The sequence below is a fragment of the Salminus brasiliensis genome, chromosome 18, assembly GCF_030463535.1.
Source record: "Salminus brasiliensis chromosome 18, fSalBra1.hap2, whole genome shotgun sequence".
Taxonomy (NCBI): Eukaryota; Metazoa; Chordata; class Actinopteri; order Characiformes; family Bryconidae; genus Salminus; species Salminus brasiliensis.
Genome location: NC_132895.1, coordinates 14,600,299 through 14,617,063, shown reverse-complemented (window position 1 = coordinate 14,617,063; position 16,765 = coordinate 14,600,299). Strand labels below are relative to the sequence as shown.

Here is a 16,765-nt window from a genome sequence, read left to right as displayed (position 1 = left end):
TCACTTTCATTCCTCCTTCTTCTGTGTTGTTCTAAAGGCTGCATGGTTTGCTGTTTAAACACTTTTGCTTGATGTGATCTGTCTTGTCTGTTCTCAAAGCTGAGCTGCCTTTTGCATGATGTCATGACTATGTCCTTGCTTGGTGGAAATGCTGTGTGTGCTCTGCAGAAACTGGAATGTTGGAAATATCTGGTATGATGCTTGATGCCACCTGTCTGCTGCTTACTTGAGTAAGAGTGTTTCAGTTAGATGCCTGCCAGAAATACTGCTGTCATCCTATTTCCCTTTCTTACTCCCTCTTCTTCTCTTTTTAATAACTCAGATGTGAGTTATCTGTAGGGTAGAGATGGGATGATTACTGGTGTAATTATATACTGCTGTGTAAACCCTATGGCATTCTTAATATTTAACATTTTAATAATTCAGATATGATCTGCATCTTTTTTTAAAAGTCACAGTGGTAATATATTGCCTACCGCTGCACTCTCCCTGTAAAGCATGCGGTAGGAAACAATGTGTTTCCAAAATGTTTTAATCTGAACGGTAATAGTAATAGTGCTGGTGAAGACTTCATAGGTATTTCAATTGCAGTTTATTTGTGTTGTGTAAAGACACCTAATAGGTCAGTAAAAGTTCAGTCAATTTAACTAATGTGGTTTCAGTGTGTATTAGTGCTATTTAAACATACAGATTATATTTGAACAGTTACATGGTAATACTGAAAAATATCCCAATTCAGCCTTTTTGCTCCCTGATTCAATCATTTAACACTGATTATCTGCCAATAACCAATACTCCACTCCATCTGAAACTGGCATTTTTGTAGATCAAACTGGCACATACATTAGGTAAGACAGGCAACGCAAATCTAATAACGCTACAGTAAATGCCCTTATTTTCAGTGTGTGGACACTGTGACCCAAGTCTGAAGTTTTGTGTGTGGACCAATTTAACTACCGTTTAATATTGTCTTATGATCATATATATAGTGTAATGAATCACAAAACTCACGGTTTAGATTGGATCACAGCTTTTGAGTCACGGATTCAGTTATTTTCAACTAATTAATGTAAGACAGTAATTTTAGCTTTCAGTTTGAAAGTATTTTGTGTTGCTGCATTATTTCTATTAGTAATTAACACTTTGACACGGTTTGTGATGTAGTTGTTGTTGGGAGCCATTGCTACTGTCTCTAAAATTTCCTAGTTGTTTTAAGGTTGACTTACTCTTTTTTACACCGGAGTGATGTCACTGCAAATGTGTGGCCGTGCTCAATGTGTTCCCCTATGGCGCTTGAGGCACGGTCTGTACAGACCATTTATCCACACGCTTCAGATTGAGGGAATTATTACTGTAAAAAGTAACAGCTGCAGTACAACTATATTCCACACTGTAATGTAATGTAATTAATCTGCGGTTCGTGCCCAGTAGTTACACCACTAATTCAAGCAGTGAAAAGTATCTTAAAGCATAATTGCCATTCAGAAATATTTTTATCAAAGGCAGTCAGCTGAAATGCAATTAAAATACTGATGCTTCTCATTTTTAACTTTACAATAACCCCAAACTGCAGTCCCATCAACTGCTTTGTTAACTTCTAAAATTACTTAGGTAGTTTCCATTCATGGCAGTGGTGAAAACATAAGAGCATAAAATAAACACATGATAAGCATTGGATAGCCAATACCCAATCCATTAAAATATCCCTGGATTGGCTCTAATCCAAAACGTCTGGCCTTTCTAAGACAAATCGTAATACTAACATCATTTTTCACATCATCCCATCCCTACCATGGTCCTGGTATAGGGATGCTTATACCTTGTTCCCTTCCATCTCTCTCCCTCCCCAGAATTCCCTAGTTTCTCAGACGAGGTTTCTCAGGAGCAGCAGCGAGCAGGCGCTGCCATTGGTGGAGCTGTTGTGTGTGGCACAGTTCTTCTGGCTGCAGTCACATTGCTGGCAGTCTTCTTCCATCGCCAAAGACGCACTTTCAAAGGAGATTATAGTACCAAGAAACAGGTCCTGGGCAACGGTTTAGGCAAAGCTGGCAGCATTCCACCATGCCCCTCTCTGCCTCATAGTCTGACCTATCCTGAAGACTCCACTGATGAGAAGAAGCCAGAACTTTATGGGGGCGAAAGTGTTCAGGAGTTTCATGATTACCCTGACAACAGGATGAAAGGCTACAGCACGGTGGAGGACAGTATGAGGTACAGACACGATGAGCCGGGTTATTTGTATGACTATGAATCTGAAGTGGAAATCTCGGTGGACATGGTTCCACAGATGGACGGTTCTGTCATCTCTAAAGAAGAGTGGTATGTGTGAGAAGAACATGCTGAATATGACTTTATCTATCCACCGTCTTTAGAACACCATTCCCCAACTCCTCTCCTACTCTCACTTGCCCTGCTGCTGACTTTGCATGACGTTTAATGCCGAACAAATTTGGGTCAGAGCTCATTAAGCTAATTGCTGCGGTGAGAATGCACATGTTGACCTCCAGAACAAAGACCACTGATTGGCAGTTGAGAAACATTTGAACCAGTCGGAGGCCTTGTTCCGGATTTTACACCGATTCAGTAAACTAGACCCCTTTACATACTATTGGTATATATGATAGAACAGGTGATGAATAGACTTCACAAGCACTTTCTTTACTGTGAAAATCTTGCACTGTTGCTGTTTTTATGTGCATGTTATTATGGGTGATTGCTTTGTTGTTGTTGTTGTTGTACCATATGTGGTGGTGTTTCTTGGAACAGCAGAGTAAGCTCTTTTTACATTTACATTTTCTTTCGTTTTGTGTAAGTCGTTTTCAAAAGATACAGTGAGGCAGCTCTGATTCAGAGAAATACAGGCCTCTTAACAATTAACAGTAGGTTACAAACACAAAAGAAAAGGGTTCATCGAGTAAAACAATGGGAAATGAAATTTTCATGCATACACAAATGGTTGGTGAACCATACAAACATCCAACGCATGGAATATACAAAGGTCTTGAGTTACAGTAACTTAGTCATTCTAAATGTTGGATTTTGAGTAGCTAAATATGTGTTCCTAGGATCAGTTTGGTATGAGATTGTGGTCATTTCCAAGTGTGCATGAGTTGTTGAGAATCTGTATGGGTTGATAGTAAGTTATTACTCTACCAAGACATGAATGTTTTATGTAGTCTGTTAGCGATGGCCAAGTGTATAATAGCTAAAAGGTAATGGCTAAGCCTCAGGGCCAAGTCTCTCAGGGCCATGTGCAGGTTTTAGTGACGCATGGAAAGGCAGAATGTGTACAGTCCATGTAGGAAAAGCTTCAGTGTGTGGTTTTTGGGCTTTCTCTGGATACAAAACCCCATTTCTGTAAGAATTGGGCTATTTAGTAAAATGTAGCTAAAACAAGAGTCCTGAATATTAATTTAACTGACAAGAAATGTTTTCCAGTGTTTTACTGAACAACGTAATTGTGGGTGCATCCCAATTGTGTACAACACAGTAATACTATAAGATATATACTAATCTCAATAGTGCACAAAATATTAACATACTAATCATACTAATCTATTTTGTTCTAATAGGAATTATTGAAGAGTTGCTATGCCAACATACATCACTGCAGGCTATTTTTTGTAATATTTATTTCTGGTTCTAAAGATGTTTGGATGGATTTAAGTATACTGAACAATTTTATATATACTACTCAAAAACTAGTGAGTATTACTACTATAACTATTACTATTGGAGCGCACCCCTGGCTTGCAATCATCACTTTCTATTATTATGAAACAGATCAGTATGTTAATATTTTGTGTACTAACCTGCCAAACCCACACTATTAAGGTCAGTATAAAGTACAACCACATCTTTCTGGGTCTGTATTACACAATCAGGACACACCCTGTGTTTTATAGAACTAACCTAAACACATTTCCAATTTGATGTCTGCAACATACTCTAGAAAAGTTGGGAAAGGGGCATGCTTCAATTGTTTGTGAACTGAGGAAAATAATTGTTACAGTTTTGCAAGTGGAATTTTTGCCCTTTCCACTTGCACATTTTTGCCAGTCAAGCACACACAACTCTATCTGCAAAGACATGCTGTTGTAGCACATGCATAATGAGGCCTAGCATTGTCTTGCTGGAATAACCATAGACTTGCCAGCATGTGTGTCTCTGAAATCCTAATATACACGTATGCAAGTTTCCCATGCTATGGGTGCTGATGCTCTGGATGGTCCTTTTTGTCTTTGTCATGGAGAAATTTCCTAAAAATACAAGCTGAAACGTGGATGCATATCTTCATGCAGTGTTGGACTATGTTAAATGACAATAGTTTTCCAAAGTACCCCAGAGCCCATGTGGCAGTATTTATCACAGAAGCATGACTGTGTTTCATGCACATTCGCTCACAAGCGACAGTGGTTTCCAGCCTTGCCTTACACAGACTGAGGTTTCTTTGGATTCCCTGAATCCTTTCACAATATTATGTGTGGTTGATGGTGAAAGACCTAAATTTTTTTGCAGTCTGGCTTTGAGAAATGTCCTCTGTTGACTGACAGTTTCTCTTGTGACGTTCTCTCGTGTTCTAATTCACCTGCTTATTGTTAAATGTTTCAAAACGATTTAACCTGATTATTCTATAAACTCTTAACTCTTAACTTGGTCTTGTATCCCAAATTATGAGTGTGTTGCAGGGATCAAATTCAGCCCTTGTTTATATTTACAAAATACAACCATGCAAAACATTAGGAGTCCTTTTTTTGTACTTTTGTCAGTTTAAGTAACAAATGACATTCTTGTTTTTATTGCATTTTTACTAAGTGTTTCTTTTTTCTGAAATTGGGTATGTACAGTATATACCATTCAGGCATTGTTAAAATAGTTGTAAATATTTTGTTTTACCTGGTACATACAATACATCTATAAGTCCTAACCCAAATGTGGATTTCCATCACAGCTTGAAGCATGGCTAATTTTGAGAAAAAAGGGAACGATACTGAATTTTGCAATAAGCACAGATTTTAAGCAACAAAAGATTTTGTTATATTGTTTCATCTTTATTTAACTGTTTCCTTTGTATAATCCTTCTAATCTGGGCAATGTATACAATAGAAAAGATTGCACTTAATTATAGGGTGTACAGTCACAACATCACAACTTAATTACTTACGCATACATACACTGAACACCACTTGGACAGGTTAAAACTTGCATTTTAGTGTGGTAAAGAATAAGGTAAAGAATGCTGGGCCACCTGTTAATCAAACAAAAACTCCAGTATGTCATATCTACCACTAGCAGTGTTTTGGTTTCCATCCAAACATCCACACTGGATGTTAACAGTGTTACATACCGTATCTGCAATGTTTACGTAGCATCATAAATGATAAACCAGAATAAGAAGCTTACGTACATACATGTCCAAATGTTTGTGGACACCCCTTTTAATGAATGCATTCAGCTACTTTAAGATACTCATTGCTGACACAGATGTGCAAATGCACCCACAGCTTGTCTTCTGCCTGTATAGAAGTACTGCCAACATCTGGAGCAGATAGACATGAACATATTGACCAGGCTTGGACTTTGGAGGGGTATAAAGCCTCCCAGCATTGAGCTGTGGAGCAGTGGAGTGATGGTGCTCCACCCAGTACTTTTGGAACAAGTCAGGGATGAGGCAGGGTGGTGATAATCCAACATCCTGACCTCACTAATACATAGATACCGCATAGATACAGCAATGTTCCAAAATCTAGTAGAAAGCATTCCCTGGACAGAAGTGACAGTTATTCAACAAAAGCATTTTACTTTACTTAACTGAAAATATATTTTTATACGCTTCAAAAGAAACAATGAATGAGCAGATGTACCAATACTTTTGTTCATAGTTAATAAACATAATGTAAATATATCATAATTAGGAAACAATGAAACAAGATTTCTGCAGACACAACTTTTTTCTAAATTCACCTCTGCCCAAGTTTACCAGTAAATTTATACAAGGAACTGTGAAAAAGTTTATTATATCACGGCTCATACTACAGCTTTCAACTTCCATATCTTCTAAAATATGACCCCTGCTCTATCGGTATTATTACACTGCGAAGAACATTAAGAAATCATTCAAAACCGCTTCTGTCCATTAACTACATCTAGAACCCATGATCTGTGCCTAAAGAGGAAACCAGGTTTCCCTCAGTTATGTGCATGTTAAAGCACTGCCTGCATATGTGTCAGACATGAATTTCTATGATTCACAGAACACTCAACCGCAACAACAAGAAATTCTCTGAGCTTTTCCAGTACTGGTTTACCTAGAAGTGGATTATATTTATGCAACAGGACTGCTCCTAAATGGACCGAGATCCACAGTAGGACAGTAATCCACATAATGTACTGTCTTGCAAAGTGTTGAAGTGCTGAATTGCTTAATTGACACCAAAAAGCAGTATGAAGCTCTCATGACTTGAGCTCAATCACACATAGCACCTTCAGTAACAGAAACATTGGGTTAATGGTGGGCCAGGTTTCAGGTCATTGTTCTAAATGTGGAAAAGAAGGGCAACTGGGGTGGGACACTAGAGAACAAATGTATTTCTAATAGAAAAGAGAAGGCCACCGCCAATGGCATGAGTATTAAATCCACAGTTTTTCAATCCTTTTAAGAGCAAATGTGATTGACTGTATCAAAAGCATTTGGTAAGACAATGGACAGTCAGGACAGTAGGGGTTCGTAGAGCTTAGTTTTCCAAAGGCACTATGTGTCCTCACTACAGAGTGTCCTCAATATGTAAGTCTTCTTTTGTAAAGCATTAATTCTTTCGGAACCCCAGATCCAGATAATCTCATTTGTGCTTGTACTGAAATACTGTATGTTATCCTGATGATAGGAACAATGTGGAGATAATTTGAACAGCTACAGTACATAGAGGTCTTTTTAAACCCCTCTTTGGAGTGATGTTGTACAGAATGGTGCATTTGGTTCACTACAGAATCTTTTAATGGTGGATGGATGGTTCTTTAAACAACTGTATTTGTGAGTGTGATGTATAAGTGTAAATAACCATTGAAGAACCTATGGTTGTACATGAATTGTATAGGCTAAACCCTATGTCGAAGCTGAGAACTATTAAGGAACCTCTATTTTTTTAAAAGAACCATGCTGTTAAAAAGTCACCATGGGCTTTTGAGAACCGAATTAACCGTTAATATAAAATTTGTTCACTTGTCGTAGTATGCAGCTCACCTGACTATTGTTAACTGTGGATCCGTACTCCCTCATCAGCATTGTGCTATATAGGAGTGAACAGTTTAGTTAATAAGTAGCACTAAAAATACATAAATCATTTAGAGGCCTAAGGAGAGCTCAACTGGCCTTGCTCTGTCTGGGTGGGTATGGCGTCTCTCTCCCCCATCACTTAGCGCAGTGCTAGCCAACGTGGTCATCTATTAGCAGATGTGACAAAACTATTAGTTAGTGTTCTCCTCCAAACAGTGTTAAGCCATCCAGTAAAGTGGTGTTCCGAGCAGTTTAGAAAAAGAAGATGCTGCGATTTGAAAGAAACACATGGTAGCCTTCACATTCTCAGCTTGGTGGTGTCATGTCATGGATGACACTCAGCTACTGCGTGAAATGGCAAATTAATAGGAAAAGATTGGCTAAAAATAAATGTATAAAATCTCTCTACGACTAATTTATTTGATTCAGAAGTGTTCTGTAGTGCCCTAAATGCAAATAGGGTTCATTTCAGCCATAGCCTTTGTCTCACTCTTTCTGGTGACTTGTGTGACTGATCCAAGTCATTTGGAAATGCTACCTGTCCAAGTGCTCGGAATCACCTGACTGATACCAAGTGAAACACGAAACACTCGCAGAAGATCAGATAACATTTGGAGAAGCTACATAAGGTTTAGTATTGCAGCTGACTTTAGCAACAAACTGTTTAGTAAAGGCTTTGGTGCACCTACACAGCAGCAAGCGCTCATCTCCTCTCTTTAAGAAGCATAGATGTCATTTTTTGTTTGTACTGTATCAGTGCTTGAAATGAATCGAATGAGTGGAAGACCTTTAGACTAGTTTCTGTGGTTGTTTACGCTTTGTTAGTTTGTCTTTTTTAAAAAGGCACATTGGTGAATGGGATATGATTTGTTATTCATCAGAGTTTACAGTTTTGCAAATCTAAAGCAAAATAGAAAAGCTCTTTTGCAAGCTGAAACACTGGAGCTGAAAGTCTGTGGCTTGGAGCGTGTTGGGACAACCCTGTCGGCTTTATGATCTGCATTTCAGAACTCTGTGTTGTGTTTTGTGGTTTCATCTTTAGCTCAGCTGGATTCTCTCCATGCTGTTTCATTATTGCTAAGTATGGGTTACCAAATTATGGGTTACACTTCATTTGATTTCATTTATGATTACATTCTATGCATTAGGTGTCATTCAAGACTAAAAATATCAACAAAACATATCTGTACATTACTAGTCTTTAGAGGAAATGGTTGTGGGGATGAATATTACACTATACCCTGTAGAACTATGTGTGTATATTGTGCCAAAATACATAGTTTTTCATAGTTTTATAAACCAACAATTACATGCATATTATTGTTATACAGTGTTTGGGTAATCATGTGTCAGTATTGTAAAAAGGACATATATGGAGTATTGTGCAGCCAACTTTTGTATGGATGTCACTATTATGTATAGGTCTGCTGTTGTATGTGAAAGTCTGGGTCACCTTTGGCTAAATTATACATTGGGATTTTATTTTTATTAAAATGTAGTAAATCCAGCCTCTGTAGCTAACCAAACATAAACCACTGTATTTTCAGCAAAGTCTATTGCTATTAAAAGTAAAGGTGCACGTATTTGTCACTGTACTATGTACAGCGAAATGTGTCCTCTGCATTTTACCCATCTGTGGTAGTGAACAAACACACAGTAGTGAACTAGAGAACTACTGCTAGTGAACTAGAGGGAGTGAGCACACACACACCCAGACCTGTGGACAGTCAACTCCAGCGCCTGGGGAGCAGAGAGGGTGAAGGGCCTTGCTCAAGGGCCCAACAGTGGCTGCTTGCCGAGCCCGGGTATCGAACCTACAACCCATCAATAACCCGGAGCTCTAACTGCTGAGCCACCACTGCCCCAAATGTGCTTCCTTCGAGACGGATGCACCTTTGGGGCAGTGGTGGCTCAGCGGTTAGAGCTGCTTGTGTGGTGGTAAGAAAAGCAAATCACCCCCCCATGACTGCCAAGAACCTGCAGGAAGGTTTAGCTGAGTAAGTAGTGCTGGTGCACTGGTCCACTGTGAGGCATTACATACACAAACATAATCTTCATGGAAAAATTGCCTGCAACCTCATCATAAAACTCAACATTTGAAGTATGCCACAGATCGTCTAGAGAATCCAGATGAGGGCTGCTTTTTCTCTGCTCTGACTCTATAAGGTGTCCAAACTTTTGCACAGGCCACATAGATGATTTAGATTTTGAAAGAGAGAGTAACTGTGCATTAGGACTTGCTGACAATACTGTGTTTTAGGTTTGATTAGCGACAGCTGCTGTGTTTAATACCAAGGGTGCCCAAACTTTCACACACAGCTGTACTGCCTCCTTTTTCTGATGTGTATATACTCTATGTTGTGTGCTCATATTGAGTGTAGTTTGCATATGTGTTTTTGTGAAGCATTTTGGCTTAAGAACATGACTTGTTTGCAAATAAAAAATGTCATGATAATTTCTGTTTTGATTAATTAAGTTATGCGTGAGGAAAAGACACATATCCTTGCTGTGACATAATGTGGGCGACATGTCATTTATTTATTCTCTTTTATTATATATATGTATTGGGACACATCTCGTAATCCAAGATTTCAGGTGTCTATATATATCCACTACGCAAAAATATACACTAAGGTCAAATGTATTGGGACACACGTGTGCCTTTACACACATTGGTGAAAGAATGGGTCGGTCTAAAGAGCTAACTGAAGTCCATCATGGTACTGTTGCAGGATGCCATCGTTGCAACAACAAGTCACTTGGTAAAATTTTCACCCTTCCAGGTATTCCACCATAGACTGTGAGTGGTATTAGACCATGCAAAGTTACAGAGGGGGGTCGCTGAGTGTTGAGGTACATAGTGCACAAAAGTCGACTCAATTACTCCAAACTGCTGTTTGAGATGCAAAGGAGAGGGTTTTGTCCATATTGTGTATATTACATTGCATATAATTAGATCACAATACCAATATTTAATATTTAATATCTCAGTGCTTAACACCAAATGATCACTGATCATTATCTGGACAGTCATTTTCCTGGACACCGATTAAGCCTAATCTTGGACTAAATTACAGTTCAATTCACAAATCAATATATTTTTATCAATTCAGAACTTCTACCTTATTTAAATTAAGCATTGAAAGTATTGAAGGTTAAGTAGGACTGAACTTTCGAAACTTTGTGAACCTCCTGGAACAATCATATCAGTCAGTAAAGTAAAGCACTGTTTCACTATGTCTGTTGTGAGTATATCATTAAAATATAAATGAAGAGGTTTAATAATAAGTTGAGATAAAATAAGAGTTTTATATATAAATAGAAATAAGTGTGTATTTTTGCACTAAAATTGCAATTGGCTACAACATGTTTATAACAATGGATCAAATTTACTTGGAATTTAAAATTAATTTCAATATTTATATTAAGATTACCACATAGTTTTTTAGCATTTTAGAGAAACATAATTTTGTTTTACATATCAGTTTCAGCTTTTTTAATTTAGCTGATTGTGAATAGCATATTAACTTTACTATTGAACGTTGTAAATGGCAGCACATTTAATTTCATGTTCAGCGGTAAGGATGTGTCACAGACTCTGTGAGACCAATATTCTTTGCCGCAGGCATTCAGTGTTTGAGCCGGCCATTGTTTCGTCCTGGCTGGAAGCACCGCACCACCAGCCATTGTCTCTCTAAATCCATTACAGCACTCTGCGAAACAGGCTTTCTCTGGTTGGGATTGACATCACAGTTGTTTTATGTACACTGTGACCTAAGGGAAAGCTCACATGAATGGCATTCACAGCAGGCCTAATTTTCAGGGGTGAGTTGGCACAAAGTAAAGGCACATATCCCAAACGGAAGTGCATGCATGCTTTTGTCCTGTCGGTTTAAACACAATATAGAACAATAGAGCGCCGGTGATTTTCTATTCTGTAGATCATAATGAGGGGAAAAGGTGTTTCAGAGGCTTTTCTTTTTTTACAATATTGTTTTTATTATACCATGCTGAATAATGCCGAAACATAATGGTTGTTTGTTGTATGTTGGTTATTGTGTATGGTGAAGGTGGCCAGTGAACACAAAGCAACTGTGTTTTCTACAGAGAACCCACTGCCACTGAGCGCATCGGAGAGGGTGATGGGTGTCCTCGGATGGGTGGTTGCCCTGGGCGTGATCCTCAGTTTAGCAGGCATTGCATTTTTGGTCAACAAACAGCAGAGAAACAAGCATACTGAGAACGACGGTGACTCGTAGGTACCCTTCAACTGACACTCTTAGCAAAAAGGGTTCTTTACTGTATGTTCGAAAGATTGTGGACAGACCATTCTTATTCATGAATTCCAAACATGTTGGCTAGTGGGGTGTAAACTCCCCCAGCATTGGTCTGTAAAGCAATGAAACTACATTCTTAGGCGCAATAGTGCTCCATCCAGTACCTTATTAGTCATTCAACATCAGTAATCAATAATTCATTTTTGGTTGTAATCAAATTTTCACAGAAATTTTCTAACATTTACAGGAAATCCCTTCCAGAGTAGGAGCTCTCACTGCAGCAAAGGTGTGGGGGGCACTCTTATTTTAATACTCTTGATTTTGGAAGAAACACTGAAAAAGCAGGAGTCCACAAACTTTTGTACATGTTGTTTGGTAGATTGTGCTGAAAAGGGGTCCCTTGACTCATCAAAGTGGAATCATAGGGAAGAAGCGTTTAGTATTTATGCATTCACACACAGAACTTTTGCTACTTTAATAAATGAAGAACCTCCTTTTCTCGATTTAGCAAGAATGTCAGTCAGTGCAGCACTCATGTGTATAGCGTTGTATCTCTTATATCTCCGAATTGGTGACTTTACAGGAGAAGGTGAAATGATCTTTGCTTTGAATGGAAGTCAATGTAAAATAAGAGTTTTTTTCAAGTAATTCAGAGCATTTCTGTGTGTCTATTAATCCAGACTTATTTACACACTGTACAGGAATACTACAGGCCTCAAAATATGGGGGAAACTAAAAACAGACAAAAATGGAGATACATGTTTTTCACTGGACAGCAGCGATATACTGCAACGAACCGCACTAACAATGTGTGAATAGCTCATCTTTGAGAGATGTGACCCAGTTAACTGTATATGGATGTACTGTCTGAATACAACATCGTACAACAGTTAAACAGGAATGCTGTGTCCATAGTCCAACACTGCACTACTTCACAAGTATGAAGGGTTCCCTATAAATACAACACCCCATCACATGAGAACAGTAAAGAGAAATCGTTAAACTTGACATTGTGTTTGTTTGTTTGTTAAGTATTTATTTTAAGTGTATATTGATCATGAGATTTTTTAATAAGATCTCTCAGACTGACCCCATTTTGCTGACCCTTCTGTCCCATCTGTTTTCGACAGGGACAACTCTTCTCCAGGCCGTAAAAAGCCTTCATCCTCTAAAAAGAAACCGGCTGATGACTTCCAGGTAAGAGAGCACTCTTAGTGACTGAATTTTTTTTTTTTCTTGATGACAAGCTGCAGTAATGTAGTATCCTCCTCGCTAAGCTGAATAGAGGCACTGGTGCTTCAATGATGACATCAAACGTGCCTGTGGCCTCAGTATGTTTGAGCAGATAGCACCTCCTACTGGTGAAGAGACTAGGCCAGTGTCTTCCTCCGGCTGTCTTGTTGCAAGTTAAAGCCCAGACTTTTTAGAAGACTGTCTAAATGACTGGTTTTCCTCAGTAGCGACAGATGAGGTGAGGATCAGTATTCTTTTAATTCCACATATCCTCAGTGGGAATTGGTGAGAGCAGAATTGAGAGCAGAGATTGTATATTAATGGCATAATGGGATTTATGGGTCTTTGAATAGATGTCACCGGTACTGTTTCCCACTTAAACAAATGATATGCAAATGGACACTTTTCACACTCCGATGCCATTAAGAGAAAATAGCGACTAAGCAGGTACAATCACACCCAGTTAGCCTGCTGGGCATTTTAAAACATGGCAGTAAGGCACTTTACATGTTGTCTTGAGTCCCTTCCTCAGATCTCAAGCAGTGATGTGGACCGATTTATATAAAAAAAAGCCTATTACTTTTGAATATTTAAAAATGCAAGGTTAACCATATATCAAGCATGTACAGTATCTCAGCATCAGAAACCACAAAATTACATTCCAAGTATCCAAGATTATCCAATTCAGGAACAGGTCTTTTGCTACTTTTGTATTTTTGTATAAAGTGTATATAGTGATGTGTAAGGTTGAAGAACCTTTTGAAGGCTTAAAGAAGCATCTCTTGATGTAAAGGTTCTTCACACCTTCACATGTTTTATTACAAATGGTTCTTTATGTAACCAAAAGTGTTTTCCCCCCTGTGACATCCATCCAATAACCTTTTGTATTGTATTTTTAAAAGTGCAGCATGTCTCATTATGGTCTGCTAATAAGGGTCTTGTAAGAATGTAATTTTGTGAGAGCTCTATGGACCTTTACACTGTATGTATATTGTGTTGTGTGTATGTACTGCTATATCTTGTAGATCTGTTGTATGTCCTGGAAACAGTTACCACTGATTTGTGGTAATAATGAGTGAAAATAAAATAATCAACCAAGCTAAAAAAAAACACAAGTAGTTTATATACATTATATGAAAAAAGGTATGGGTCACCTACACATTACACCTACAGGAGCTTTAATGAGATCCCATTCTAAATCACCAGGCATTAATATTGAATTGGTCCTCCTTTGCTATCTAACAGCAAGTTTGTGAGTCAGCAGAGTGTTGGTGACTTTTATGCAGTGTGCTCCTCAGCACTTTGCAACCCTGCTCTGTAACCTTATGTGGTCTGCCACCTCATGGCTGAGTTGCTGTGGTTCCTAAACACTTCCACTTTTCAGTAATACCACTCACAGTTGATGGTGAAATATCTAGGAGGGAAGAAATTTCACCAGCTAACTTGTTGCAACTGTGACATACTATTGCATACAGTACCATGCTGGAATTCACTTTTACTAATGTGTGTAAAGGCAGACTACATGGCTAGGTGCTTGATTTCATATACCTGTGGTATTGGAACTAAATAAAACACCTGAATTCAATGATTAAGAGATGTGCCCCAATACTTTTGACCAAATTCTGTATATTTTTCTTATGGTGGACTGGATTGAAATGGTTGCATTAGCCGTACGTCATGACTGGATTTTAACAATTCTTTTATATCTATCTAGCTAATATAGTGTATCTTTCCCACAGGCTCCAGGAAGGTTGTATGATGAGCTTCCGAACACAGCTGACTATGTGAGTTATCGTCTGGCGTGTAATAAGGATGACTATATGGAGCAGCACTCTCCGCCCATCCAGCCACCACTTACCTTTCTGCCCCAGAACCCCTACACCCAGCACACCACTCATACCAGCACCTTCACCTACCCCACACCACCCGCGCCCATCTCCTCGTACACCTTCCCTAAGGAACAGTACGTATGAACACACAAGCGCTGACCTCTCTCATTTTACCTCCGCTCTCGTTCTCTGCAGTGTATGTATTTGTTATAACTATCAATATGTTTATGTTGCTTTCTTTCTTTTTTACTTATTCCTAACCTAACGTGCACGTTGAGTATGTTTTTCATGTGTGAAGCAACAAATAGCATTCGGATGCTAACTTACTCTACTCTGTGCATGTGACTGGACTGTTTTGCAAGTTGTTCTTCTTTCGAGTGCATGCCACTGCACTCTGCATCCACAGTACAACACTCCAAGTGTATATTTACCTTGATGGCCATCTTCACAGTGCATTCAAGTCAAAATAAATGGGTTTGTGTAATAGTTTATATTTTTTCTATTCTTTTTATTGTTCAGTTTAGTGTAGATTAGGTTTTGTACGTCACCTTGTTCACTGCTTTCAACACAATGAAAATGGTGACATTTTAAACCAGCACCATCACAGCACTACCGCTGAGAGACTACGGACTGTGTATTATGTTGAAATGTCTTACCATGTTTTTTCTGACTTTACAACATGTATATTCTGTATATAAGTGAGTTTATTTTATATGCAAAATTCAATATTTGGGGGGAAAGTCTTGTATAACTGTTTACATTATGCTAAATTCTTAAAATTGTTAAAAAAAAAAAAGTACATTATTATAAACAGAGAATATCATCAGTGTCACAAGCTTGTATCTCCATTTCTTTCAGTAATGTGAATTTGGCAGTTGTTCTTAACATTGTGTTAAAATATCATAATAAAGGTAAAGGTGCACGTATTTGTCACTGTACTATGTACAGCAAAATGTGTCCTCCACATTTAACCCATCTGTGATAGTGAACACACACACACCCAGAGCAGTGGGCAGCCAACTCGAGTGCCCGGGGAGCAGAGAGGGTAAAGCTCTAACCACTGAGCCACCACTGCCCCTATGTTAATGAACGGGCCGATAGAAATGCTCCAAAATATTTTCACATTGACTTGAAGGTGAAAAAACGTGAAGGTTTTTTCTTTCCCTTATAAAGTTGACATTTTGGAGATGGAAAGTTTTTTTGTGTGTGACAATTTCTAAATGCTGAGGATACATTCTTATCTGTATGTCTTTCCCTGTGAAATGATAGTTGTGAGGTAAATGACCAATTATACTATAAAACATTTTCAAATTCAGATTTCTGTCGACTAAACAGGTTAAACATCATCAATTAAAAAAGAAAATAATATCTGGACTGATCAAAATGAGAACTAGAAACCTGTCTGTTGTTAGCAGTGTAGAGGGGATAGCAAATATACACTGGTTCTGTTTCATTATAAATGTCTGTGTTCATTCTAAAATGTATTCTTGTGTCTTTATAAATAAATGAAATATTACTTCTCCTCTGTCGTGTTCTGAAAACACTGTGTTAGTTATATTAGCATAACAACTTTCTTTTTTTTCCAAACCAAAGGCTAATATCTATTGGCCACACCCACACACCCTGGACTAGAACTTCTTAAATAGACCTTAATGTATCTTTATCTACACCCATACACATGTACCAACGTTTCTACATACATACACATACATATACTTACACAAATACAAACATATACATACACGTCTTTTCTTTTTTCCTTCTGCTCTTATTATTTTCAGTTCAAAGTCCATTGCAGTACGAATAGCATATAGATAAAATAGTGGTGAGGCTTCACCCATAGATCCCCAGCACTTCACTTCCACCACCCACGTTCTCAAAATGAGTACCCTAAGTGATGAACTACATAGACAAGACAAGACAGACAGACCTAGAACAGACATGGACGTACACTGACGTGAGTGGACAGACAAAGCAGACATAGACAAACACTAAAGCGTGTGCCTAATGTTGAAGGGTTGCAGATTGCACGTGTGTGGAAAGAGAATAACACAACTGAGATTTATGAGACTGGTTGAGAACCTTGTTAAAGTATTTGCTAGTCATGTTTATTATGCTATTCATTTACTATTATAATTAGCCCAATAATTAAG

General features: G+C 38.3%; 1 protein-coding gene across 1 annotated transcript in view; it reads left to right on the top strand.

Moving 5' to 3' along the window:
- The window catches only part of LOC140539156 (nectin 1a-like), a 32,180-nt gene extending 22,452 nt beyond the window's left edge, over positions 1 to 9,728 (top strand). Inside the window, exon 6 of the mRNA XM_072661796.1 lies at positions 1,851 to 9,728. Coding sequence (XP_072517897.1) covers positions 1,851 to 2,329 — 479 coding nt within the window. The 3' untranslated portion in view covers positions 2,330 to 9,728. The remainder of the gene's footprint in view (positions 1 to 1,850) is intronic.
- The last annotated feature ends 7,037 nt before the right edge of the window (positions 9,729 to 16,765 follow it).